This window comes from Myotis daubentonii, chromosome 10 (assembly GCF_963259705.1).
Source record: "Myotis daubentonii chromosome 10, mMyoDau2.1, whole genome shotgun sequence".
In the NCBI taxonomy this organism is placed as follows: Eukaryota; Metazoa; Chordata; class Mammalia; order Chiroptera; family Vespertilionidae; genus Myotis; species Myotis daubentonii.
In genome coordinates, this window is record NC_081849.1 from 49,472,560 (window position 1) to 49,499,201 (window position 26,642).

At 43.0% G+C, this 26,642-nt stretch overlaps 1 protein-coding gene across 1 annotated transcript in view; it reads right to left on the bottom strand.

The window, feature by feature from the left end:
• PON1 (paraoxonase 1) overlaps nt 1–25,866 on the bottom strand; it is a 35,458-nt gene extending 9,592 nt beyond the window's left edge. Inside the window, exons 1-5 of the mRNA XM_059712366.1 lie at nt 25,743–25,866; nt 11,602–11,672; nt 10,043–10,098; nt 8,700–8,868; nt 3,238–3,364 (exon numbers count right to left, since the gene is read on the bottom strand). Of these exons, the coding sequence (XP_059568349.1) occupies nt 3,238–3,364; nt 8,700–8,868; nt 10,043–10,098; nt 11,602–11,672; nt 25,743–25,816 (497 nt within the window). The 5' untranslated portion in view covers nt 25,817–25,866. The remainder of the gene's footprint in view (nt 1–3,237; nt 3,365–8,699; nt 8,869–10,042; nt 10,099–11,601; nt 11,673–25,742) is intronic.
• Nucleotides 25,867–26,642: the final 776 nt, after the last annotated feature.

Consider the following 26,642-nt stretch of genomic DNA (forward strand, 5'->3'; position numbering starts at 1 on the left):
CATGACCTGTTATGGAAGAGAATTAATATGAAATCAGCCCCACCTATACAATCCTCAAAGGCAACAATTACTCTAAGAAACCCTAAGAGGGCCCACATTTTTTCTCAGTGGTTAGAGCGTCAACCTGCGGACTGATGGGTCTTTGGTTCCATTCTGGTCAAGGGCACGTACCTTGGTTGCAGGCTTGATCCCAACCTTGATTGGGGTATGTGGGGGAGGCAACCAATGGATGTGCCTCTCTCACATCCATGTTTCTCTCTGTCTCTACCCCACCCTTCTGCTCTCTCTAAAAAATGTCCTCAGGTGAACAAAAAGAAAGAAAGAAAAGAAATGCTAAGAGGTGATTACAATGCAATATAAAAGTCCTATTTACTGTATCTTAATAGTGCTATGGTGTGTGTGTGTGTGTGTGTGTGTGTGTGTGTGTGTGTGTGTGTGTTTAGATACTAAAATCAGTAGACATTAAATTAGGCCAGGAATCATTCATTATCAGGGCAAAACTTATTTATGCTCATATAGCACTTATTCTCAGAGAGAACATCCAAGGCATCCTCAAACAAGAGAAAAAACAGTGGCAACACTGTAACTTGCATTTTAGTTAAAGCTCTGCTACTCTTGCTGTGTGACTTCAGGAAAATCAATCATCTCACAAAGTCAGGGCCTCAGTTTCCTTATCTGTAAAAGGAGGAAGAGATGGACTGATTTCTTTCCGCTTTACAGAGTCACTTCCAGCTTTAAGGTCTCATGATTCTAAACTGAGTAAAATGTCCGTGAACAAGGCTACTCAGAAATAGGATGCTATGGTGTGTTTCTTTTCCTTTCGGATTTTGATTCTCTCTATGTTACTGAAAATCTAAGATATATGAGTCTATTTCTCTGCTTTAATAGGTACAACAGCAAACACATAAGTGAGTCATTCTTTGCTGATTGAGGTGACAGAAGTTTCCTGGAGCTATTATCTGGGAGAGAATTATCTCTCCTCTATTGCGGAGGCCCTAATGGCCAGCACATCAGCGCTGACGTTGCTCTGGGCTCCTGGGCGAGTTAGATAAGTGCACAAAGCCTCAGTTTTCTCATCTGTAAAGAGAGGTTAAACGATTTTCCCAAAGTCATACAGCTCATTAGTATAAGACTAAGGGTCAGAATCTTAATTTGTGGAGTTGCCGTGGGAATTACAATGAACAATGCCTGGCGTGTGCTTTGCAAGGAGCCTGCCACTCACTAAACCCTCAATCAATGGCAGCCACTATCACTAAATGAGAAAAAAAAAAAAGAAAGGTCTAGAATTTAAGATTAGTCTGTACAGGCTTCAGGCATAAACCTGCAAGTTAGAGGCTTTCTCTCTCTCTCTTTTTTAAAAGGACATTTCCAAAATTAGTATGCTTTACAATCACTTGCTGATTTTCATGCAAAGGAGCAGAGGAGAATGGTTTCGAGCAATAGTTTTAACACTGGATGGCATCCCATCCATTTGAATCCTGACTTGCTTGCTATCGTCTGTGGGGTCACAGCATGTCACTGAACTCTGAGCCTCAGTTTTCACTCTATACCTTCAAAAGCTGCAGTAAGAAAAAATTGCAACAATGAATGCAAAGCCCTTGGCACCATGCCTAGTATATAATTAAATGACCAATAATGACCATTGTGTTCTTATTGATAATAACATGCTTAAATCAAAAATTAATGCTATAAACAATGACTAAATACAATGCGGAAAACATACAAGGGTAGTCCTTGGGTGGAGAGAGCAATGAATTGGGGCACTGGAGTTATTTTCAGTTTGGTTCGACATTGCCAAAGACCAATATTTTTGCAATTGGCCCAGAAAAAAAAATCCTGGGAAATTAGACAAATCTGAATCTCCAAGATGAGATGGTGAAACAAATAGGTTTTCACTATTTCATAGTGGCCCAGGTCACCAGCTCCAGAGTCAAGCTACCAGGATTAAAATCTCAGCTGTACCATTTACTGATGGCGGCGTCTGGGGCAAGTTAAATACTCCAGGCTGCAAGTATTTAAAATCCAAACTGGTAAAAGAATGAAACCTAAACAAGAAGGCATTTGTAAAAAGTTAATAAAATAACCTGTTTAAATTGGTTAATTGCAGCACCTAACATAGTTAAAGCTCATTATGTTACTCCTACTATATATACTTTTCCCTAATTTAGATCTTGGTATTTGGCACATTCTCAGTGTCCTCATTCTCTTTCTAAAACATATTTATGGAACGATTGTATGAATAAACTCTCCCATAAAAGCTCTTCTCTGAATTTCCACTCATCCCTGGGATGCAGAAGAAGACCTGGGCCATAGTTCCTCATCGGCCACTATGTGATTGATTGACCTTCATCCAGTGACTCAATTTCTCTCCAATCTGTTTCTTCACCTTCAACACCACCAGGTAAGAAAGGAGAGGAAAGGGCACTGGTAACACTGAGTGCAAATTATTTGCCAGGTGCTTGGCTAGGTACCTGCATGTAAGTAACAGGCGGTTTAGAAGAAATCTAGATTTACAAATACTGAGATAGTTGAATACTGCATGTAAGTCATTCAAATAGAGTTTGGGCTTCTAGAAAACCATAATGATAGAGGATAAAAATTGTTTGGGAAGCTAGTGTCAGATTATTATCCCAAATCCATCACTTGCCTCATGAATCAAATCCTAAGGTAAGCAAAGAAGTAGGGTTGATGGGGGTCCTTGCCTGTGTCCTTTTTCCATATGCTATGTGGTCCGGGAGCCCAGGATGGAGCTGAGTGTTACCACAGACCTGCAATTTCATCAATCATGTGCAACCTCACTGAAGTAGAGGCAGTGCAGGAAGGTCTTGGAGGCCTCTGCTTTCAGATCTGCTCTTAGGCATATGTTTCTAATTCATATAAACATCTAAGATTCCATTTTTCAAAAAACATAAAAATAAATAACAAAAATAAATACATTCAAGATGCAAAATTCATCTATGAAACTGGTTTGGGTTTGAAATACTAAGTCTGTTTTTGGCAAAGAGCAGAGGCCAGGAGTCATAAGCCAGTATCCAGCCTGCCTGGGAAAGGGGCCACAGGGAATGGATCTTCTCTGGGGGGCTTGGAGCCTCAAAAGTTTCTGCAGAACTGAACATTTGGAGGAGTCTGTGATAATTAGAAGGGAGGGGTGAAGAGCCATTATCCTCCTTATCCCCCAACCAAAAGGAAAAACTAAAAATGAATGAAAGGGAAATAGAAATAGATAAATTTCAGTACCTAGCTAGAAGTTCGTGTCTGATAGTTTTCAGATGCAAAAGTGATTTTTCTTCTTTTTGAAATTTAAACAGCTCAACGGTGGACTTAGCATCTGGATGGTTCACCACCAGCAGGTAGACGGTATTATCTGAGAAGAGATTAAAAACAAAAATCAAAACATTAACTGAGCTTTCAGCTGTCAGAACTATCTCCAAAAAGCAATTTCAACCCACCTCCAACTGGTACTTAGGGTGTCAGGCAGATGGACTATTTTCATCTCTTTGTAGAGAGAAGCATTTGCGATTGTTCCAAAGAGAAATGACTAAAGGAGGAACCAGTGACAGTCTCTGAAAACTCCAAACTCCACCAGGGGAAAAATAACCTTAAATTAAGAATGAGCGGTGCTTGATACTAAAACTCCAAAGAGCTTGTTAAACTTTCTCTTGCAGATGGTCTCAGCGAGATGCAGAGTTGAGTTAAAAGAGGTGGGGAATACCAATATGAGAAGGTGTGTTCAGGTATAATTTAACAGTGAAAGATGATAAATTCCATAAAAAGAACACCTGCAAGATAGTGTCAAAGGGAAGCCACACTGTGAGTCCGTGTGACTTTGGGACATGAAAGACCCCGGTTTAAGTGGCCAAGAACGTGGCAAGTGAAATTAGATTATAGTCTTTGCCTTAAGAACCAGTAAATCTATGGAAACCTTTGACATGACCAAGTAGGTTTTTAAAGGAAAACAATGGAAAATTTAGTAGGTTGAACTGAACAGACTGGAGCAGAGAGGCCAGCTAGGGGGTTCTTCATTCCACAAACAAGTATTTATTTTAGTTGGTGTTAAGTGATACAAAGAAAATAAAATGGAATAAAGGGATGGAGTGTAATGAAGTTTTCTTCATGGGAGTGAAGGAAGCTCTCTCAGATGAGTAATATTAAAGCAGAGACCTAACTGAAATACAAGATGAAACCATATGACTATCTGGTGAAAGAGTATTCCAGGCTGAGGGAAGAGAGTGTGCAAAGGGCCTGAGGCAGGAGCTTCCTTGGCACATTCGCTTAATGGTGAGGTTGTGCTTGCAGTACACTGACTGACAGAGAGAGTGGGAGGGCTGAAGCCATAGAGGTAGGGAGCCAAGGTTAGTCTGGCTAGATCTCAGGGTAAGGATCCAGGTTTTACTCATGGGGGATTTGAACCAAAGAGTAACATGACCTGAGGCTGCAGCAGCAATCCAGGCATGTGGAGAAAAGGGACTGGGCCAGGAGGAAAGGTAGGAAAGGATATGAGAGGCATCTGACTGGAAATATCAGAAGTCCTAGGAATGGGGAAGTCAGAAAGCAAACATAAGTAAGGATTAAAACCCAGATTAATATTTTGCATAGCAAACTCGGCCTTTAGAAATTTGTCCTAAGGAAATGTTCACAGAAGATAAATGCAGAAGAATATTTATTTTAGCATTGTTTGCAATGAGCATAGAGTTAGATACAGACCAAATAGCCACAGCCATTGCAAAGTAGCTCTAAATCAGTGGTTCTCAACCTTGGCTGCACATTAGAATCACCTGGGAATCTTTTTAAAATCCTGATTTCTGGGCCTCATCCTCCGGAAATTCTGTTTCTTTGTTATGGGGTGGGGCAACAACATTAGTAACAAAGAAACAGAATTTCCGGAGGATGAGGCCCAGAAATCAGGATTTTAAAAAGATTCCCAGGTGATTCTAATGTGCAGCCAAGGTTGAGAACCACTGCTCTAAATGCACTGTCATCGAAAGGAGCACAGTGTTTAATGCAAAAGTGACTTATAGAAGGGTTTGTGTAGTATTTCCCCATCCTATATAATAAAAGAGAAACATGGTAATTAGCCGTACATCTGCTACCCTTCCCATTGGCTAATCAGGGCGATATGCAAATTAACTGCCAGCCAAGATGGAGACCGGCAGCCAGGCAACTTGAAGCTAACATGAGGCTTGCTTGCTTCAGTGAAGGAGGAAACCAACGTTCCCCACCTGCCTTGCCGGCCTCTGAGCTTGCAGTTTGAAACATTGTTACAAATATAGAAGCTAAACAAAACCCCAGAAACCTGCTTTCAGACAGCTGGGATCTCAGAGCTGGAGTTGATACAGTGTTTCGATTATAGAACCCAAACAAACCAGATACCTGCTTTCAGCAGCAGAGGCCTCAGAGCTGGATCCAGAGCTAAAGCTGGCCCAGAATAAAAAAAAGGAAAGAAAAAAAGGAGCGGTTGGGAGCTTCAGTCACCCGCCAGCCTGAAAACAGCCCTCAGCCCCTCACCCAGACTGGCCAGGCACCCCAGTGGGGATCCCCACCCTGAAGGGTGTGTGACCAGCTGCAAACAGCCATCATCCCCTCACCCAGGCTGGCCAGGCACCCCAGTGGGGATCCCCACCCTGATCCAGGACACCCTTCAGGGCAAACCAGCTGGCCCCCACCCGTGCACCAGGCCTCTATCCTATATAGTAAAAGGGTAATGTGCCTTCCGGCACCAGGATCAGCATGACAGGGGGCAGCGCCCAAACCCCCTGATTGCCCTGTGGCTCTGTGTGTGACAGGGGGCGGGGCCACAACCTCCCTATCCGCCCTGCTCTGTTGGTGACAGGGGAAGGCGCCCCAACCCCCTGATCAGCCCTGCTCTGTGCCTGATAAGGGGGAGCTCCCCAACCCCCTGATCGGCCCTGCTTTGTGGGTGATAGAGGGCGGCGCCCCAACCCCCCCCCCCCCACCCCATGGGCCCTGCTCTGTGTGTGACAGGGTAGAGCCATAACCTCCCCATTGGCCCTGCCCTGAGTGTAACAGTCGCATCGCCCCAACCCCCTGATCGGCCCTACTCCATGGGTGATAGAGGGCGGCGCCCCAACCCCCTGATCCACCCTGCTCTGTGTGTGACAGGGGGCAGTGCCCCAACTCCCCTATCGGCCCTACTCTGTGAGTGCCAAGGGGGAGCTCCTCAACCCCCTGATTGGCCCTGCTCTGTGTATGACAAGGGGGAGCTCTCCAACCCCCTGATGGCCCCTGCTCTGTGCGTGACAGGGTACGGAGCCCCAACCCCCCTGATGGGCCCTGCTCTGTGAGTGACAGGGGGTAGCGCCCCAACCCCCTGATTGGCCCTGCTCTGTGCGTGACAGGGGGTGGCACCGCAACCTCCCCATCGACCCTGCCTTGAGTGTGACAGGGGGCAGTGCCCCAACCCCCCAATTGGCCCTACCCTGAGCATGACTGAAGGTGGCATCGCAACCTCCTGATCCACCCTGCTCTGTGCATGACAGGGGACGGCGCCCCAACTCCCCAGTTGGCCCTGCTCTGAGCCCGACCAGGGGCTGGACCTAGGGATTGGGCCTGCCCTCTGCCACCCAGGAGCAGGCCTAAGCCAGCAGGTCGTTATCTCCCGAGGGGTCCCAGACTGTGAGAGGGCACAGGCCGGGCTGAGGGACCCCCCTCCCCCCGAGTGCACAAATTTTTGTGCACCGGGCCTCTAGTCCTATATAATAAAAGGCTAATATGCAAATTAACCGAACCATGAAATGACCAGTCAGTATGATGGACACTGACCACTAGAGGGCAGATGCTGCCCCCCTGATGGTCAATGCGCTCCCATAGGGGAGCGCTGCTCATCCAGAAGCTGGGCTCACAGCAGTGGCAGGAGCCTCTCCTGCCTCCATGGCATCTCTAAGGATGTCCCCTGAGGGTTCCCAGACTATGAGAGGGCGCAGGTTGGGCTGAGAGATCCCCCCTCCCCTGAGTGTATAATTTTTGTACACCGGACCTCTAGTTTTTATTTAAAAGGATGAACACACAACCCTAGCTGGTTTGGCTCAATGGATAGAGTGTCATGCTGGGGACTGAAGGGTCCCAGGTTCAATTCTGGTCAAGTGCACATGTCCGGGTTGCAAGCTCAATCCTCAGTAAGGGGCATGCAGGAAGCAGCCGATCAATAATTCTCTCTCATCATTGATGTTTCTATCTTTCTGTCCCTCTCCCTTCCTCTATGAAATCAATAAAAATATATTTAAAAATAAAAATAAATGAGAATACACACACCAAATACTATATTTCTTTGCACTTAAAATATTTTTTAAAAAAATATACTGTTGATAAATACATAGAGAGATCATTGAAAGGGAAAATATATGAAGGGAAGTCATATGGGATAAAAGTGATGAAGGGAAGGTCAGAAGATAGAAAATCATTTTGCAACATTTGAGTTTAAAGTGGCTACAGCAAAGTGGTTATACCAAATAGAAGTATCTAGTAAGGTGAAGGAATGGAACTGAAGAGCTGATTTTTAAAAAAAGAAAAAAAAGAATAGCCCGTTGGGGTGTTCTCCTAGAGAGAAGGCACAGTTTAGTTGTGACGTGGTTGAACTTTCTGACATGGAGAAAATAAAGAAGAGGCAAAAGAGCAGTCTTTCAGAAAATGCTCAGAGATTTCTAAAACAATGAGCAGGAGAGAAAACCTGCAGAGAGAAGCAAGTTACTTGAAGAAGCAAGTGGTAAACAGCATAAAATAAGGTGGAGGGAGGGAGGGAGGAAGGGGGGAGGAAGGAAGGAGATAGGAAAGGAGTGGAAGGAAAGGAAGGGAAGGGAGGACATGAAGGAAGAAAGAGGAGAAGAGTGGAAAGGGAGAGGGGTTTGTTAGTAAGGACTGAAGACTTTCAAAGCAGTGATTTTAGCCACCCCCAATGGGTAAAGTCTGGAATAAGGACTAAAGAAGGGATTGTGTGATGAGGAGGTAGAGGCTGTGGGTGTAGACATGGCCCTCAGACCTAGCCTTACATTTTTATCACCAGGAGAACTTTTCAGAGGTACTGCCTCCCAGTCTCCCCTCAGACGGACTGAGTCAGAATATTAGGGGCTGGGGCCTGGGCACCAGGCTGTTTAAAACTTCACCGGTGCTTCCGTGTGCAATTTGGGGTTAAGAATTAACGTAGAGACCAAGGCAATGGCTACACACACACACACACACACACACACACACACACACACACACACACGAAGAAATTGAATTGAAGACGTAAGGGATGGAGAGAGGGGCGGCAACATATTAACATGTGGAGACACAGTATGAAGACAAAACAGGAACCAGTGGACAGGGAGCCAAAGCTGACCACGGTGAGCTTCTGTCAGTGGATCTACAGGCTGCAGGTGCCTTATGTTAGACAATCTATTCCTGTACATGCCTGTAAAATGGTTTAAAATGGAAAACCCATCCTATTAGGGCTGACTACAGTAATTATAGGGATGTGAATGTTGGCAGTAGTTTTAAAAATTAGGTGCTTTAGGAAACTTAAATATTTTAACATTCTCAGGTATTGAAGTAGTTACCATACATTTATTTAATGTCGGGGGTAAGTTTAAAATGCATAATGAAAACATTACCCATGATTATACTTTAGTTTGCTGAAAAGAAATACTCATGGGTTAACTTTTTAAAATCTGGTTTTATTTCTAAGAAACATTACATATTGTTACCTTCATCTGTGAATGTGCTGATCCCATGCGGGTTAAATGAAGACATATTGAATTTACTTCCAGAGATCCTCAATTCTAACACTTCTGGATCTTCCTCATTCAGGTCCATCAAAAGTATTTTTCCAGGCTTATCGGGGTCAAAGCTCTTTATTCCAGGGTATTTTAATCCCTTGTAAATAATGAAGGAGAAAAACCAGGCCCATTACAAATGGTGATGGAGGTGGTAGATGGCCTGTGAGTTCACTCTGTCTGCTTCATGCAACAAGGTCACATGGGGAGCCCCTTGGGTGGTGTGTGCAATGGGCCCACGAGAGCTCTGCAGACCACATGCTCCATCAGGGAACCCCTCACCCCCAGGCACAGACCCATGATGAGCAGCGAAGTCATATGTGTCTCATATCACAGCTACCAACCTCTGAGAAAGATAAAAGATGGAAGAGCAGGCCACAGAGGCATTTACTAAAGGCGTTTAACAATATCAACAAGGACTACGGAGAGAACATTGTTTATGGTTTTCAGACCATCCCCTGCAGGTTCTTGAAAGCATCTAGGCACAGAGGTAAGGGGAAGTCTAGTGAGCCTTCCCTTCAGTGAGGACAATACAGCTCTTGCTTGTTTAGACAGTGGGGCCCTATATGAAATTTTGCTTAAAATCTGTATTCTGGTGCTTTGAAAAAGGTTTGCCGGAGACTGTTGTAGAGGCTGACAAGTCCTCCATCTTCTTAAGAGAAAACTAGACTAAATAAATTACAACCGGCAGCAAAGGGTCTTCAGCAGCTGGATGACTTGTATACCGTATCCTCTGAACTCCCTCAGCCAAGCCTCGATGGTCAACCCCTTTTGTTTGAGCTGTATGACTACCACAGTGATCTGTACGCACGTTTCCACAAACATGGTGGACTCTCTCTTCAAAGTCGGGAAATGATGGAATAACCTATCAGCAATTTTAAATTAAAGAACTTACTCTGAAAAGTACAAAAAGCTAAAAGTCTAATTGACATGTGAAGAGGTATAAAAGTAGTCTAGCTTAGCCAATATTTGAGGACACCATTTAAGTGCTTCGAGGGATAGACAGTTGAATGGGGAGCCACTGTCACTCGTTGGGCTCACAGACTGTTACAATGGAAGATAAGATAAAAGAAGAGTTCAGCGTGCACACCAGGATGCAAATGTGCATGGAACACATGTGGTCATAATTATAACACCAGCGTGAATGCATATACAGTTGGCTTTGGGAGCCATAGGGCTGCTCATTTCATTTGAAGTTAAGCATCGGTACAGAGAAGGCTTAAATGAAAGACTTAAGCTACTGGTTCTAGAAAAGGGTCGATTGAAACACTTACAGAGCTAATCAAAGCCAGTCCATTAGGAAGTATCTCCAAGTCTTCAGAGCCCGTTTCTGCCAGGAAAGGGAATAGATAACATATTGTTTCACACGCTTGCAGGAAGCTCGTGGTCCTTTTTTTTTTTTTTTTTTAACGCTCCTAACTTGAAAAGGGGGCAACATATTTAGCTCTCTTTCAGAGGGTCAAAATAAGTAATCCTTTCCTTTATTTGTCTAATTGACCAATGTGATTATATAAAAATTAAAAGACATTAATATAATTAAGTGTAATTAAAATTTACACTTAATATATTTGTTTTAAATTGATAGACTAGAAGTTTTTCCTCAGAGTCTGAAATCTCATCTAAAGTTCATGGAAATTCACAAAATGTGCAAAAGGTGCAATAATTTGAAAAATGCTTGCTGTTTATTTTAAAGACACAGAGTAAACTACCAATATATATTGATTCTTAAGAATTCCAAATCAAATAAACTCTTTGAAAAACACATTGGAAACATAAGCAAAATCTAATTGTGTCAGTTAAAATGGGAATATATTTTGTATGCAGAGTATACATTTACTATTAATTATAAATATCGGTAAAATATCACTAAGTCATACTTTAAATACGTGTACATTTTAAACATTTCAACCAGTCTAGAAACAAATGAGATCTTTTAGTTTTGTATTGATACTCTTAGTGGAGAGTTTGTTTTTCAAATATCTAGTAACATTTACTATCAATATTGTATTTGTTTTCTAGAAAAATATTGCACTATGAGATATCTGACCAAGCTTTACATGCTAACTGAATAAGTCATCTGGTCTAGCCTTTCTAACCTTAGGCAACTAACGTAAATAATTCTAAAAGGAAAAAGAGAACAAACAAACAAAACAGAAAACAACCTAAGTATGGATCTCAAACAAGCCGTCCACGAATAACAAAGCTGGTTGGTTGAAACCAGATGGGAACTCAAGTCTTGTGACGCTCCCTGTTGGTTGCCTACCAGCTGCTCTTCCCCTGCCCTTTTATGTTTGCTGACTGAGCCTGCCTCCTACACAGGAGGCCTGATAATTACTTTTCCAGCTTCCTTTGCAGCTAGGGCACCAGTCAGGTCGTTTAGCTCTGACTAATGAGATCCAAGGGGAAATCTGCTGAGAGCTTCTGGGGAAATTTTTCCTCCCTGATATTAAAGGAGAGAAGCAGGAGGAGAAGCCTTGTGGTAATTGCAAAGGTGTGGGAGGGCTTTCTAAAAATCGACCCTTTACTCACTGCTCTTTCTCCCTCTTCTATCTCTCCTCTGCCACTTCCTCAGGTTATATCATCATATAATCAAACATTCCATTGTTTTTGCTAAATGGACCAAACAAAAACAAATGATCAAAACACCACAGTCCACACCTTGGCAATGTGTTAGTGAAGGCCAAAGTAATTTATTTTAAATTACCTGATTTAATAGTACTCTTCTGGTTCACAGTTTAATTTTTGAACAAACTTTAACAGGTGTCCTAATTACATAAATGGCAAGATCATACTGCAAGTTCAAATAAGATACTTCCTTCTCTCACATACTTACCTATTCCTTTCACTAAATTACAGTTAGGAAGGTCTACTGGTTCTACTTCTCGAAAAGCTGTAAGTCGTTTTCGGGGGGGGGGGGGGGGGAGAAAAAAGGGAATAAAATATACATAAAACTATTCAGAAATTACAACTAAGTTGCAAAGGTAAGTAGCCAATAAATTTTTCCTCAACTGTACTTTGCCTTGGTTTCAACACCAGGGTTTTTGGTCCTCGGAACTTGAGCAATTCTATGAGGCAGGGCCAGAGCCAGACACGTGGGGTTTCTCGGCACAACATGTAGCATTTATTAGGCTGAGGTAAGTAGATACACAAAGAAGACGCACAATGAGTATCCTCTCCCGGGCTCTGTGCACTCTGGCGGGAACAGGGACTACTTCATCAGCCCTGTAAGGAGGCCTATGTGGAAATTTGAATTAAATGAGCAACATGGTTCCGATTTATTTCATTGATGTTTTAGAGCTGCTGACAGATGGGCCTCCAGCCCGTCTGCCCAGTCTGACTCCAAAGTCGGGACTGGGCATCTGCTTTCAGGTGTGTGACTTGAAAAATGCAGGGGTGCTTAAAAGGATTTATAACTTCAGAAAATCATACCCCAGGCCAGCATATAAAGAGGCATATCACACAAACATACCCAACGGCAGTGTATTAAATCTGAGTTCACAAGCATCAAGGGGGACATTGGAGTGAAGGGCAAAGGGGAAAAGAACAGATGTGAGAAGGAAGTACCAGCAGGCTGCCTGAGTAGAGCAAAGCTATTGATGAGGCATTTGAAAGAAATGGACTAGAACATTAGCATCACCAAGATTTAAACAATAAACATTCTTTATAACTAATGATACAATATATTATCATAGCCATAGTGAGCAGCAACAATTATCTAAGAATCCTGGACATCTTATTTGGCTAAAGAAAGGACATCTTATTTGGCTAAAGAAATTATCAGTAATTACCTTACTCATAATTTAGTCTCACGGAAGGAGGAGGATGGGCTAGAGGGCAATGAACAATTTGGGTAAAATACCTACCAACCTGGTGCACAGTGATAGGGATTTGGGGGCAATTGATCTTTCATTATTCATTCAGAAAAAAAATGTAGCATGGCCCTACTACAATACCATTGGCTATCAATTTCACCTTCTAAGAGGGTCTGACCTAAAAGGCTAGGAGTGAGGTCCAGTAACTGCTTTGTTAAAGCACCAAGTTCGCCCTGATGTACAACCAAGGTAGAGAACCACCAGCCTGGCTGCCAGAGATCCAGAGAGGAGGAAGGCCTAGCCTGCAAGGAGCTGGTGGTTCCCTAAATGATGAACATAAACTTAGAAAGCAGACTTTAGCCTCGGCCAGTGTGGCTCAGTTGGTTGGGCATCGTCTCCATACACCAAAAGGTTGCTGGTTCCATCCCTGTCGGAACACATGCCTGGGTGGCAGGCTTGATCCCCAGTGCGGGGAGTACAGGAAGCAGCCATGATGTTTCTGCTGTTTCTCTCTTCACCCTTCCCATCTCTCTAAAAATCAATAAACTATTCTTTAAGAAAAGAAAGAAAGAAAGAGAGGATGAGAGGAAGAAAGATGAAAAGAAAGAAAGGAGGAAAGAAAGAAAGAAAGAAAGAAAGAAAGAAAGAAAGAAAGAAAGAAAGAAAGAAAGAAAGAAAGAAAGAAAGAACTTTAAAGGAAGGTAGGCATCTGCCCCAGGACATGAGAAACTAAAAGGCATTTCAAAAATGGGAATCTGACATACAATCACAAAAATTCATAATAGAGAAATAAAAAGGGGAAATGAGGGAACAGTGGCTTGAAAATTTTTAGACTGAAATCCACATTAGGAAAAGCATTTTGCATAGTAGAAACACACATCACACACATCCACATACCACACCCATCTGAAATAGGTTCACAAACGAATTCTTACCCTAATACATGTGCTAGGTACATCCTTAACTTTTCTATTTAATTCTATTTCATTTATTTGAAAATACTGGTCATAATCTGCTGCATGGATTTTGTGATCCACCATTTTTAAAAACGTTGGACTAGAGAAAGTTCAGTGAATATTCATACAATGCCCCAAGGAACTCAAAGCACTGGTACAAGATGTTAAGGGAGAAGATATAACCAAGGGCAGTACAAAGAGTGGCATGGAAGAGAACCAAGCATGTGAAATTGCTGAATGGGCCAAGTCTTGTGAAAAATGTCCAGGAGAGCCAAATTAGTTCTTCTTAGAGTCAAAACCAGACCAGAAGAGTGGGCATGCTGCCTGGCCCCTATTCTAATTCTAGCTTCTCTTTCATGGAAAATTATCTCAAACCTGGAAAACAGAATGATCACAGTCAAAACGAGTCCAGGGTAGGTAAGGAGGCATTAACTCAGCACTAAGTGGCTTTGAGTTCAAATCTGTGGCCAAAACAAATCATATCTCAACAGGAAAATCATTGCTACTAGACTTCAAGTATGTATACTCCCTCATTTAATCCACAAACAACTTGCCAAGGTATTACGTTCCCTATTTTACAGGTGACTACGATTAAGTGGCTTTCCAAAGCCGCAAAGTTATGAAGTGGCTGAACTGGGATTGGAGCTCAAGTATGAATGCAAAGCTCACATTCAGCCCTCTACCCAAGCAAACTTTACAGAGAACAGCGCTTAAAAGCTGTAGGAAACACCCGAGGACAACTCTGCCTTGTGTTGCTATAATCCTTCTCATATTTTTCTCTTCCTCAATGATTAGAAAATATCTTGTCAAGAGCTTGATTAAGTCCAAATGTTCCAGGTCTAAGGGATAAAGTGCAATGGCTGAGATGTGTCCCAGATTCATACCCCTCTGAATTCTGGCTGGAAATCACATATCCCCTGCTGTGAATTATTCTTTGCAAGGTGCTTGCTCTTACAAGAGAAAGTGAGGATCTTTAACTATGGATTAAGAAATTCAAACTGGAACTTTCCTTGGGGCCAGGCTCACCCTGATCAGTCTATTTTCTGCATACTCCTCACTCATTCATTCAATGATTCCCTATTGGGGCCTACTATGGGCCCACCGGCTATGCTTCATCCCAAGGGCTCGCTAGGCTCACCGGGCTGGGCGTGGTTAAGTACTGGGGGGGGGGGGGTGATTGAGTACTCGTGGTTTGTGATTAAGTAATTACGCTGAGGAGGATCTGGGAGCCGCCAGGTGCCCGCCCTCGGGGTGTTCCAAGAACCAGCTGGGCCAGAGCCTCCGCTCCTGCCCAGGGATGAAGCTGGCAGCCTGGGCTCCTCGCAGGCCCCCCCACGGCCAGGACCCCCCCCCCTCTGCTGCCAGGCTGCTGTGGCTGCCATGACAGGGGCACAGCGACCGCCTGAGCTCAATCCCGGATGGCCGTGACACCATTACCCCATTTTGCTTCCATTAAAAATGTCTGTGTATTTCCAACCCTCAGCAACCGGGCTTCCCAGCGGAGGCAGCCTGCGCCCTGGGCGAGGTCACCTCTGAGGAGACCAGGGGCTGCGACAAAGGGTTGTGAGCACAAGGGCTGAGGTTGGGGCCACACGAAGGCTCCGGGGTCTTCACGGCCGGGCAGGCCACCCACGGGACCCGGCTCAGAGGAGAGGGATGCCGGCCTGGGCGGGGAGGGGCCCTGGTGCTGAGATGGCGCCCCTAGGATCGCCCTGGCTCAGCCTGACTAGCTCACGCTGGCATCGGCCAAGCCCCCTGGGCCACCGCTCAGCCACCAAACAGGAGCAGACGAGCCGGCCTCAGCGGGTCTCCCGTGCTATGCGCCCCCTCCTCCTCCAGAGGGAGCCGGAGGGGAGGGGAGGGGAGGGAGGTGCGCGGTCCGGTCTCACCAGGTGCCTCCCAAAGCCGGTGCTGGGTGTTCGGGTGGATGTTGGACGAGAAGTCCGGATCGTTCTTCCAGGAACACACAGTCCAGTGGCTCTTCGTGGTTCCCAACAACAGGAATGCAACTGAAACTAACACCCATTTCTCCCCGAGATGAGCACACCACCCGCAGGCCAGAGGCACCGGGCTGGCTGGGAGCAGGTGCTGCACCCCGAGGTGGGTGTGGAAGCGGCAGGTAGGGAGACACAGGGACCTGGCCCGCAGCCCCAGCTCGGTAACTCGGTCACACCGGCCACCTGCACAGCGACCTACATACACCATGGCTCCCGGGGCAGAGCCCGCAGGGCAGAGGGTGGCAGGGCCTGGGTTATTGTGCCCGGGCTGCTGGGACACCAGCCAGCTCTGAGCCAGAGCGAGAGCCAGAGCGAGAGCGAGCTGCGTGCTGCTATGAAGGTCTTCAGAGCATGATGCCAAGTGAGAAGCAAAATACAGAACTGCAGGGGTGGGGGGAGGAATGTGTCAGCATGTGCTTTTATTGCATAAACAAACAAAAAATGATACAGCTGATGAGGGAACTGGGTGTGGCAGACATCTTTAAGATCCTGCTGAGCTTTGAACTTCAAGCTATCACCCGGCCGGCTGGTGTGGCTCAGTGGATTGAGCATCGATCTGTGAACCAAGAGGTCCCTGGTTTGATTCCCAGGCAGAGCACATGCCTGGGTTGTGGGCTCGATCCCCAGGAGGGGCGTGCAGGAGGCAGCCAATCAATGAGTCTCTCTCATCATTGCTGTTTCTAGCTCTGTCTCCCTCTCCCTTCCTCTCTGAAATCAATAAAATATATATATGGCTATCATCCAGCTCATCAAAAAGTTAAAGCCTCGGTAATAGCTTGAGATTCAGGTCAGTGTTTGCTGAGGGTTGGAAATACACAGACATCTTTTTGGTTTTTTGTTTTTTAAAAAATATATTTTTATTGACTTCAGAGAGGAAGGGAGAGGAAGAGATAGATAGAAACATCAATGATGAGAGAGAATCTTTGATTGGCTGCCTCCTGCATATCCCACACTGGGAATGGAGCCCACAGCCTGGGCATGTGCCCCAACTGGAAATCGAACTGTGACCTTCTGGTTCATAGATCAATGCTCAACCACTTAGCCATGCTGGCTGGGCCTCATTATAGTTTTGATTTGCAGTGCCTTAATGACCATCGATGTTGAGCATCTTTTCATGTGCGTATTGACTATTTATAAATCTTCTTTGGAGTGATGTCTATTTCTATCTTTTTCCCATTTAAAAATTGGGTTATTTATCCTTTTTTTTTGAGTTGTAAATTCTTTATGCATTCTGGATATAAGGCCTTATCAGATTAAATAATCTGCTAATATTTTCTCCCATGTGGGTTGTTTTTTCACTTTCTTGATAATATCCTTTGAGGCACAAAAAAATAATTTTGATGAAGCCCAATTTACCCATTTTTTTTTTCTTTTGTCACTTGTGCTTTTGGTATTATATCTAAGAAACCATTGTCTAATCTAAGGCCAGGAAGATTGACTCCTATGTTTTCTTCATATACTTTCATTTTTGCATTTAGGTCTTTGATAAGTTATTTAAAAAAATTTTTTTTCCTATTTATTTTTATAATGTTAATAGAAAATGAATGTCTTTTATTTTCTTAAATAAACCCAAAGATTTCTAAAGTGCCAGTTTATGGAAATCTTTTTCCTGGTGTTAGGGTAGCCTGTTGTAATTATTTGAATGCATCCTTTTTAACAGTAATATAACTAACTTCTTTTAGCATCCACTCAACTGAGCACATGTGTGTTTTTTAGGATGTGGAAAAGGGATATTACAGTGACCGAGATGCTGCAGATGCTGTTAAACAAATCCTGGAGGCCGTTGCTGTAAGTATGAAGTGACAGCTGTAGTGCAACTCCCGGTAATATCTTCCTTTTCTAGAATATTTTTTATTTTATCTTATTTTTTTAGTCTTTAATTTCTTTATTGGTTAAGGTATTACAAATGTGTCCTCATCCCCCCACTAACCCCCAACCCCCCCCCCCCCCTCATGCTCTCATCCCCCTGTTGTCCATGTCCATTGGTTTGGAGATCTCCTCCCCTTACCTCCACCCTCCCCTACTTTCCCTCTGGGGATTGATAGTCTGATCGCTGTTTCTCTGTCTTTGGATCTGTCCCTGTTCATCAGTCTATGTTGTTCTCTATATTCCACAAATGAGTGAGATCATGTGGTATTTATCTTTCTCAACTGGCTTATTTCACTTAGCATAATGCTCTCCAGTTCCATCCATGCTGCTGCAAATGGCAAGAGTTCCTTCTTTTTTACGACATCGTAGTATTCCATTGTGTAGATGTACCACAGTTTTTTAATCCACTCATCTGATGATGGGCACTTAGACTGTTTCCTAATCTTAGCTATGGTGAATGGAGCTGCTATGAACATAGGGGTGCATATAACCTTTCTGATTGGTGTTTCTGGTTTCTTGGGATATATTCCTAGAAGTGGGATCACTGGGTCAAATGGGAGTTCCATTTTTAGTTTTTTGAGGAAACTCCATACTGTTTTCCACAGTGGCTGCACCAGTCTGCATTCCCACCAGCAGTGCAGAGGGTTCCTTTTTCTCCACATCCTCTCCAACACTTGTTGTTTGTTGATTTGTTGATGATAGCCATTCTGACAGGTGTGAGATGGTACCTCATTGTTGTTTTGATTTGCATGTCTCGTATAATTAGTGATTTTGAGCATGTTTTCATATGTCTCCTGGCCTTCTGTATGTCCTCTTTCAAAAAGTGTCTATTTAGGTCCATTGCCCATTTTTTTGATTGGATTGTTTATCTTCCTTTTGTTAAGTTGCATGAGTTCCCTGTAAATGTTGGAGATTAAACCCTTATCAGATATGACATTGGCAAATATGTTTTCCCACACAGTGGGTTTTCTCGTTGTTTTGATGATGGTTTCTTTTGCTGTGCAGAAGCTTTCAATTTTGATGTAGTCCCATTTGTTTATTTTCTCTTTAGTTTCAAGTGCCCTAGGAGCTGTATCAGTGAAGAAATTGCTTCGGCATATGTCTGAGATTTTGTTGCCTTTGGATTCTTCTAGAATTTTTATGGTTTCCTGTTGTACATTTAAGTCCTTTATCCATTTTGAGTTTATTTTTGTGTATGGTGTGAGTTGGTGGTCTAGTTTCATCTTTTTGCATGTATCTGTCCAGTTTTCCCAACACCATTTATTGAAGAGATTATCTTGACTCCATTGTATGTTCTTGCCTCCTTTGTCAAATATTAATTGAGCATATTGGTTCGGGCCGATTTCTGGGCTCTCTATTCTATTCCATTGATCTATATGTCTGTTCTTGTGCCAGTACCAGGCAGTTTTGAGAACAGTGGCTTTGTAATACAACTTGATATCTGGTATTGAGATCTGACCTACTTTGTTCTTCTTTCTCAGGATTGCTGCAGCTATTCGGGGTCTTTTTTTATTCCAGATGAATTTTTGGAACGTTCGTTCTAGATCTGTGAAATATGCCATTAGTAATTTAATGGGGATTGCATTGAATCTATAGATTGCTTTGGGTAGTATGGACATTTTGATGATGTTGATTCTACCAATCCATGAACACGGTAAGTTCTTCCATCTGTCTATGTCTTCCTCTCTCTCTTTTTTTCAGTGTCCTGTAGTTTTTCGTATATAAGTCTTTTACCTCCTTAGTTAAGTTTATTCCTAGGTATCTTTTTTTTTGGGTGTGATGGTAAATGGGATTGCTTTTTTAGCCTCACTTTCTGTAAGTTCATGATTGGTGTAAAGAAATGCCATAGATTTCTTGGCATTCATTTTGTATCCTGCTACATGCCGAATTCATTTATTAAATCTAATAATTTTTTTGATGGAGTCTCTAGGGTATTGTATGTATAATATCATGTCGTCTGCAAATAAGGACAGTTTTACTTCTTCTTTTCCAATCTGGATGCCTTTTATTTCTTCTTCGTGTCTGATCGCAATGGCTAATACTTCCAGTACTATGTTGAACAGGAGTGGTGAGAGGGGGCATCCCTGTCTTGTTCCTGTTCTTAGAGGAAATGGTTTTAGTTTTTGCCCATTGATTATGATGTTGGCTGTGGGTTTGTCATATATGGCTTTTATTATGTTGAGGTATGATCCTTCTATTCCTACCTTGCTGAGAGTTTTTATCAAGAAAGGGTGTTGGATTTTGTCAAATGCTTTTTCTGCGTAATTGATATGACTATGTGATTTTTATCTCTCAATTTGTTTATGTGATGTATCACGTTTATTGATTTGTGGATATTGTACCATCCTTGCATCCCTGGGATAAATCCTACTTGGTCATGGTGTATGATGTTTCTGATGTATTGCTGGATCTGATTTGCTAGAATTTGTTGAGTATTTTGGCATCTATGTTCATGAGGGATATTGCAGGCATTTTTAATGGAAGCAAAATGGGGCAACAGCATCACGGCCATCCGGATTGAGCTCAGGCGAGGCAGGGCGGGCGCTGTGCCAGTGTCATGGCAGCCACAGCAGCCTGACGGCAGGGGTGGGGGCCTGGCCGTGGGGGGGCCTGTGAGGAGCCCAGGCTGCCAGCGTCATCCCTGGGCAGGAGTGGAGGCTCTGGCCCAGCTGGTTCTGTGAATACCCTGAGGACGGGCACCTGGTGGCTCCCAGAGCCTCCTCAAGGTAATTACTTAATCACATCCCTGCCAATGAGCCTTGGGAGCAGTGGGTGAGCCTAAGCCGGGTCTGTACCCAAGCCTTTAATGCTGAAGCTAACCCCCTTTTATCTTGTTCTGTCAACAGTGGAGATAGAAGTAACTTTCCTAACTTAAATAACCATCCTGGAACATAGTTCTGAGGTTACTCTTTAGCTTTCTCATCTCTTCCCCCTCTCCTCCCCATCTCCTCCCCCTCTCCTCCCTCTCTCCTCCCCATCTCCTCCCCCTCTCCTCCCTCTCTCCTCCCCATCTCCTCCCCATCTCCTCTCCCTTTCCTCCCAGTGTACAATCTTTAAGCAGTGTACTTCTGACTTTGAGACATAAGCAACAATTTCTATGTTTTTAAGTTTTTATTTATTGATTTTAGATAGAGAGAAAAAGGGGTAGATAGAGAGGGAGAGACTTTGATGCTCCACCTATCCATGCACTCATTGGTTGATTCTTGTTTGTGCCAAGACCAGGGAGCCAACCCACAACCCTGGTGCATCAGGACTATGCTCCAGCCACAATCAATGGTCAGGGTCAGTAACAATTTCTTTATCATTCAGAAAGACAAACATATTTCTGCCCCTAGCAAAAAGTTGGTTAGATAAAAATCAAAGATTATTTTGTGAATCAGGAAAAAAGAAGTCAACATTTTTAAGTCTATTGAAAATAAACTTGATTTTTATGTTGAACTAGATCAATATAAACATACTGGAGGCCTACTGCATGGATTCGTGTACCAGTGGGGTCCCTCGGCCTGGCCTGTGCCCTCTTGCAATCTAGGACCCATCGGGGGATGTCGGGTAGTCAGTTTCAGCCCAATTCCTGGAGGCCCAATCCAGAGAGGAGGGAACCCGATCCTGTGCGTTGAGCACCTGTCCCTTGGTGGTCAGTGCATGTCATAGTGACCGGTCGTTCGGTCGCTTAGGCTGTTATATATAGAGATAGATGGAAGAAAGGAAGGTAGGAAGCGTAGGAAGATGAGTATATTTCTTAAGACATGTGTGAATTATGTCATTAGTTTTTCCTTATTACCATGTCAATTATAAATATAAATTTATGAATTATATTACATTGATGTTTCATAAACTTGCCTTGCTAACACCAAGGGTGATTATTTAAACATGTAAATTAATAGGTTCCTTTTCTGCTTCTATTGCTTTGAAGATCACCCAAGAATTTGTGATTCTTATGATAGGCAGTAGAGGAAACATTTCTTAAGACATCAAAAACAAAACACAGATTTAAATTGCTTAATTTTCACATATTTTTTTCAGTTTAAATGTTAACAAAGGACTTACTATATGCCAACTTACACATTTGAGGGAAATGTGAATTTTATAAGTCAGTACCTACTTTCCAAATAGACTATTCTAGTTAAGGAGATAAGCTAAGTGTCTCAAGAATAATTATATAAGGAAGGTAATATTTTCGATCTTGCATTTATTAAATCATTCACTTAGTGAATATATATTCACCAATTACAGAATAGGCATTGTGTCAAATTAGGGGGCTACACTGGTGAGCAAAAATAAGCACAAGTCCTACCTTTTTGGAACTTCTAGTCTAAAAAGGAGAAAGTCGCCCTAACTGGTTTGGCTCAGTGGATAGAGCATCAGCCTCCGGACTTAAGGGTCCCAGGTTCGATTCCAGGCAAGGGCATGTACCTTGGTTGCAGGCACATCCCCAGTGGGGAGTGTGCAGGAGGCAACTGATCAATGTTTCTCTCTCATCGATGTTTCTAACTCTCTATCCCTCTCCCTTCCTCTCTGTAAAATCAATAAAATATATTTTTTAAAAAATAATAAAAAAATAAAAAGGAGAAAGTCATTACACAAATTTGTAACATAAAATGCGGTACACATTATGAAAGCAATGAATGATTCCATTAGTATGTACCACACAAACAGTGATTTAGTCACAGGTGCTGAGAAATTTTTTTCTGAGTAAATAAACTTGAGGTGAGGATAAGGAAACAATAACAAGATGAAGGAAGGAAGGCAACTATTCCAGGTCACAGGAAGTGCATGTGCAACATTCCTGGGAAATCATGGTGCACATAAAAGACTATGGTGCTTTAAGAGGAAGGGGACAAATAGAGTGGGGTGAGGTTGAAAAGATCAGATTACTCTCTTAAGGTACATCAGACCCTCTTGGAAGGGTCTCTTAAGATACATCATTCATTTTTTTATTTTTTATTGATTAAGTCATTCATTTTTATCTTTATTTTTTTAAAAGTGTTCCGAAATGGGATGGCTTGTTAAGATTTGCATTTTGAAAAGATTATGTTGGCTATGGTGTGGAAAAATGACTAAAGCAAGGAAGTCTACATTTGAACAGGTGAGTGGGAAGCTTCAAAATGTTCCAAAGGGAGAGCAAAATAACCTGAACTAGGACAATCGAGATGGAGACTAAAACAGACAGACAATGTGTTCGGAAGCCAAAGCAACAGACCTGGATGATGAATTAATCACCATCAGCTGTGGTAGGGTTTAGGGGGAGGAGTACATTTCAGGGATGGCCGTGACTGAGATAGGGAGTGGTAGCAGAGGAACAGGCTTGAGGAACAAAGAGGAAGTACATGAGGACAGTTTTGAACATGATAAATTTGAGATGCCTTGGAGATATCCCAATAAAGCTGAGTAGGTGAGTAGAAATTCTGATCCAGAGATCAGAGAAATCTGGAATGAAAATAGGTCATTGTGAATCACCAAGAAATAGACAGTAATAGAAACTCTGATGCAAATGAGATTGTCTAAGGATATAAAGCAGTAAAAAACACACCTTGTGATACAGTTGGTAAAGAGGAGGAGATAGCAGAGACTGAAAAAGGAAAGAGAAGTGCAATTTGGAGCAGGGAGTATACAGGGCAAAACAACATGGAAGAATTATTTAAAAATGGAAAAGAGCAATCAATAGTTTTACATATGAAAAAGGTCAATGAAGATGAGATCTGAAAAATAGCCATTGGATTTAGAGACAGGAATGTCACTGATGACATTTTGTCAAAGTGATATGGCTGGAAGTCAGTTAGTCATGGATTAAGGGATGAGAGGTTAATGGCGACAGATTTCTAAAATAAAAAACTTTTTTTTTTTCTTTTAGAAGACTGATTATAAAGATGAGAGGTAAGGCATGGCAGTGCTGATTTCAAATGCAAATCAACATCTCAAATACAAGATTTCCCAATAAAAACATGATCTTTACTTTGTTACTCATCCTTTTAACTTCCTTTTACATTTCTCTCCTATTAAAATACACCACATGCCTATTACCGAAGCTAGTAATCTTGCTCTAACATAATCCCTCTACCAAGCTTTCAGTAGTCCCATCCCTCCTTGCAACAGGTTGAATGGTCTCTAATACTGTGAACTCTCCTTCCCCTCTCCCCAAATGAACACATTCTCCAGAAGACCCACCATAGTTCTACCATTTAGTTAACAACTTCAGTAAATAATTGTTTCTTAAACATAGTTTGCTCATCTAAAAGGAAAGAATTATGAATTTCCATGAAAGGTGAAAGAAATAGTGAATATGAAATGATCATTACATTTCCTGATCACTATAGATGTCGATAACTATCAGTTAAATTTATGCATAATGTCCCTTGTGACATATTAGCAACAAGATAAGCACTGGCTAGGTGACTCAGTTTAAATTCTTGGTCAGGGAGCATAGCTAGGTTGCATGTTTGATCCTGTCAGGGCATGCACAGCAGGCAACTGATTAGTGTTTCGATGTTTCTCTCTCACATCGGTGTTTCTCTCTCTCTCTCTCTCTCTCTCTCTCTCTCATTAATAAAAGCATATCCTCAGATGAGGTTTACAAACAAATAAATTAAATAAATAAATAATAGGCTCCAAATAGAGTGGCTTATGTTAAGCCCTTCAGGGGTCCTCAAACTACGGCCCACGGGCCACATGCAAATACAAATATTGTATTTGTTCCCGTTTTGTTTTTTTACTTCAAAATAAGATATGTGCAGTGTGCATAGGAATTTGTTCTTAGTTTTTTTTTTTTAAACTATAGTCCGGCCCTCCAACGGTCTGAGGGACAGTGAACTGGCCCCCTGTTTAAAAAGTTTGAGGACCCCTGCATGTTATTAAACTGAGACAATTAAGGCTTCAGCTTCTTCTTCTTTTTTTTCTTTTTAAGTATATTTTATTGATTTTTTACAGAGAGGAAGGGAGAAAGATAGAGAGTTAGAAACATTGATCAGCTGCCTCCTGCACATCTTCTACTGGAGATGTGCCTGCAACCCAGGTACATGCCCTTGACTGGAATTGAACCTGGGACCTTTCAGTCCCCAGGCCGACGCTCTATCCACTGAGCCAAACCAGTTTTGGCAAGGTTTCAACTTCTTAAACTAGTCCATCAGGAGTCTCCTAATAGACCTCCACCATCCCCTAAAAGAAAGTAACCTTGCAATAATCAACCTGCTTTTCTGCTTACTATAATTTCCTTGTTTTTGCTCCCATCTACCTATAAAAGTCTTTCATTTTGTATTACTCCTTGGAGGTACATTCTATCTGCTAAGTTGGATGCTGCTAAACTCCTGAATCAATGAATAAATCCAATAATATCTTTAAAATTTACTTAGTTGATTTTTTTAACACCAGTTTGGATTCAGTAACTATGTGTAAAAATGAGTAAGAATGATACAAGATTCTGGTGAGAAAATTAACATATAAATAGAATTCAGATTAGCTTGGGGGGGTATTTAATATATTTTTATATTAAAAAATAAAATAATAAAAAATCAATTAATTTTTTTAGAAACCTCGTCTGAATGTAAGCTTCTAATTAGTCCATAAGGTTATATAATTTTTTTAAAATCCAAAATGTTCAATTTGACTTTTAGTAATGTTTTACTTCAAAGTCAACAGCAAGGTAGGGATTAAATGATCTCTAGACTTTGAACCCCTGTAAAAAGTTACCACAAAACAACTGATACTTTCTTAAAACTACCCCCCTACCCTCAGTATCTAACAACATAAAAATTCTTCAAGGGAAGTAGCGCACTAACATTCATCCGGTAGTTGCTATGTCCCAGACACAGTGTTAATTGCTTCCTATATGAGTGAAGCAGCATGTTAGGGATGTAAAGTGATTTGTCCAAGATCCCACAATGGAAGGGACAGAGTGAGAACCCAGGATTTCAAATGCCAGTGCCAGGGTTCTCCCCCTCCTTACCCCTTCTCCTCAGTCCCCACTGGAGGGCATGGGTCATGTTGGGGGCTCCTTTCCCTGGTTCACACAATATCAGGGCGCCCCCCAGTCTGGTTTTCTGTTTTGAAGGGAGATTGAGAAGTGACTCTGTAGCCAGGCACACAGGTCTTCATAAAAAATTAGTTCTTGTATGCCAACTTGCACCATCTCTCAGACCTTGAGCAAGGAAATGTTTTCAAGTGTCACACAAAAGTTGGACAATCATTTACAAAACCCCTGAGGGATGTCCATCCAGCACTTGCCTGCAGATTTTCTGTTAAGAGCCTGGACCCCACTTTGGGGGGAGAGGGGCGGGGTTGTCCTGGGCTGGTAGGGGTTGGGGTGGGGAGAACAGGTGCTGCAGCCCGCACCACAACCCGACTTACTGGTAAGAAGATTGGTGATCCTTGAAGTGTGTCATCGCCAGCCCCAAGAGGGTGAGCACCATCAGCTTCGCCATGGCCTGGGGCAGACTAACAGTGGATGGACTGATGCTGCGACGACAGGACCGACCGGCAAACCTGCCTGCCTGCAACCTTACACCATGGGAAATTGTCCCCCGCCCCTGCCCCCGCCCGGCCCCGCCCCTCCGGCCAGCCCTGGGGCTGGGCACACAGAAGGTGGCCCTGGGGTTGGCTCAGCACTTGCCTGAGGCCGGGAGCTGCGGGCTCCCTGAGACTTTAAAAGGAGGAAACCGTGAACAACTGCTGAGACCGGGAAAGGAGAGGAGAACCAGTAGGTCGGAGCTAAAGGAGAGCCAGGCTTTAAAGGGCTCTCACTTTGCGCCAACCAGGTCTTAATCCTAGTGGTTCAGGCGGGCTTGGTAACTTGATGCCCCCGACTCAGCCAGAAAAGGCATAGAAGGAAGGGATGGCACAGAAGGTGACCACTGTGTGTCCCCTTCAAACATCTGGGTATCAAGCATCTCATTCTTCAACACCATTCCTGACCTTACAGCTCATCAAGGACATTGCTCTGGTGTGCATAATACACGTATTCTATGGAGAAGTATGAAGCAGTGGGGAGAGATAAGGAGCACTGAGGTACCACTTAAGGAAGGGGGGGGGGTCATGGAAGGTCTCACTGATAAGGGGACTTCTGAGCAAAGCCAGCTAGGAGTTGCCTCTGCAAACCCATCTCTCCTGTCTAATGAATCAGGTGTTTCCTGCTCCACTTGTGGCCAGCCCCTCCCCTTCTCTGGGTCCCTTTTCTTCTTTCCTTCTTAAAGATTTTGGTCCCAGTTACACCTTCTCTGTCCTACAGCATGTATTCTTCCTGTTTTCTGG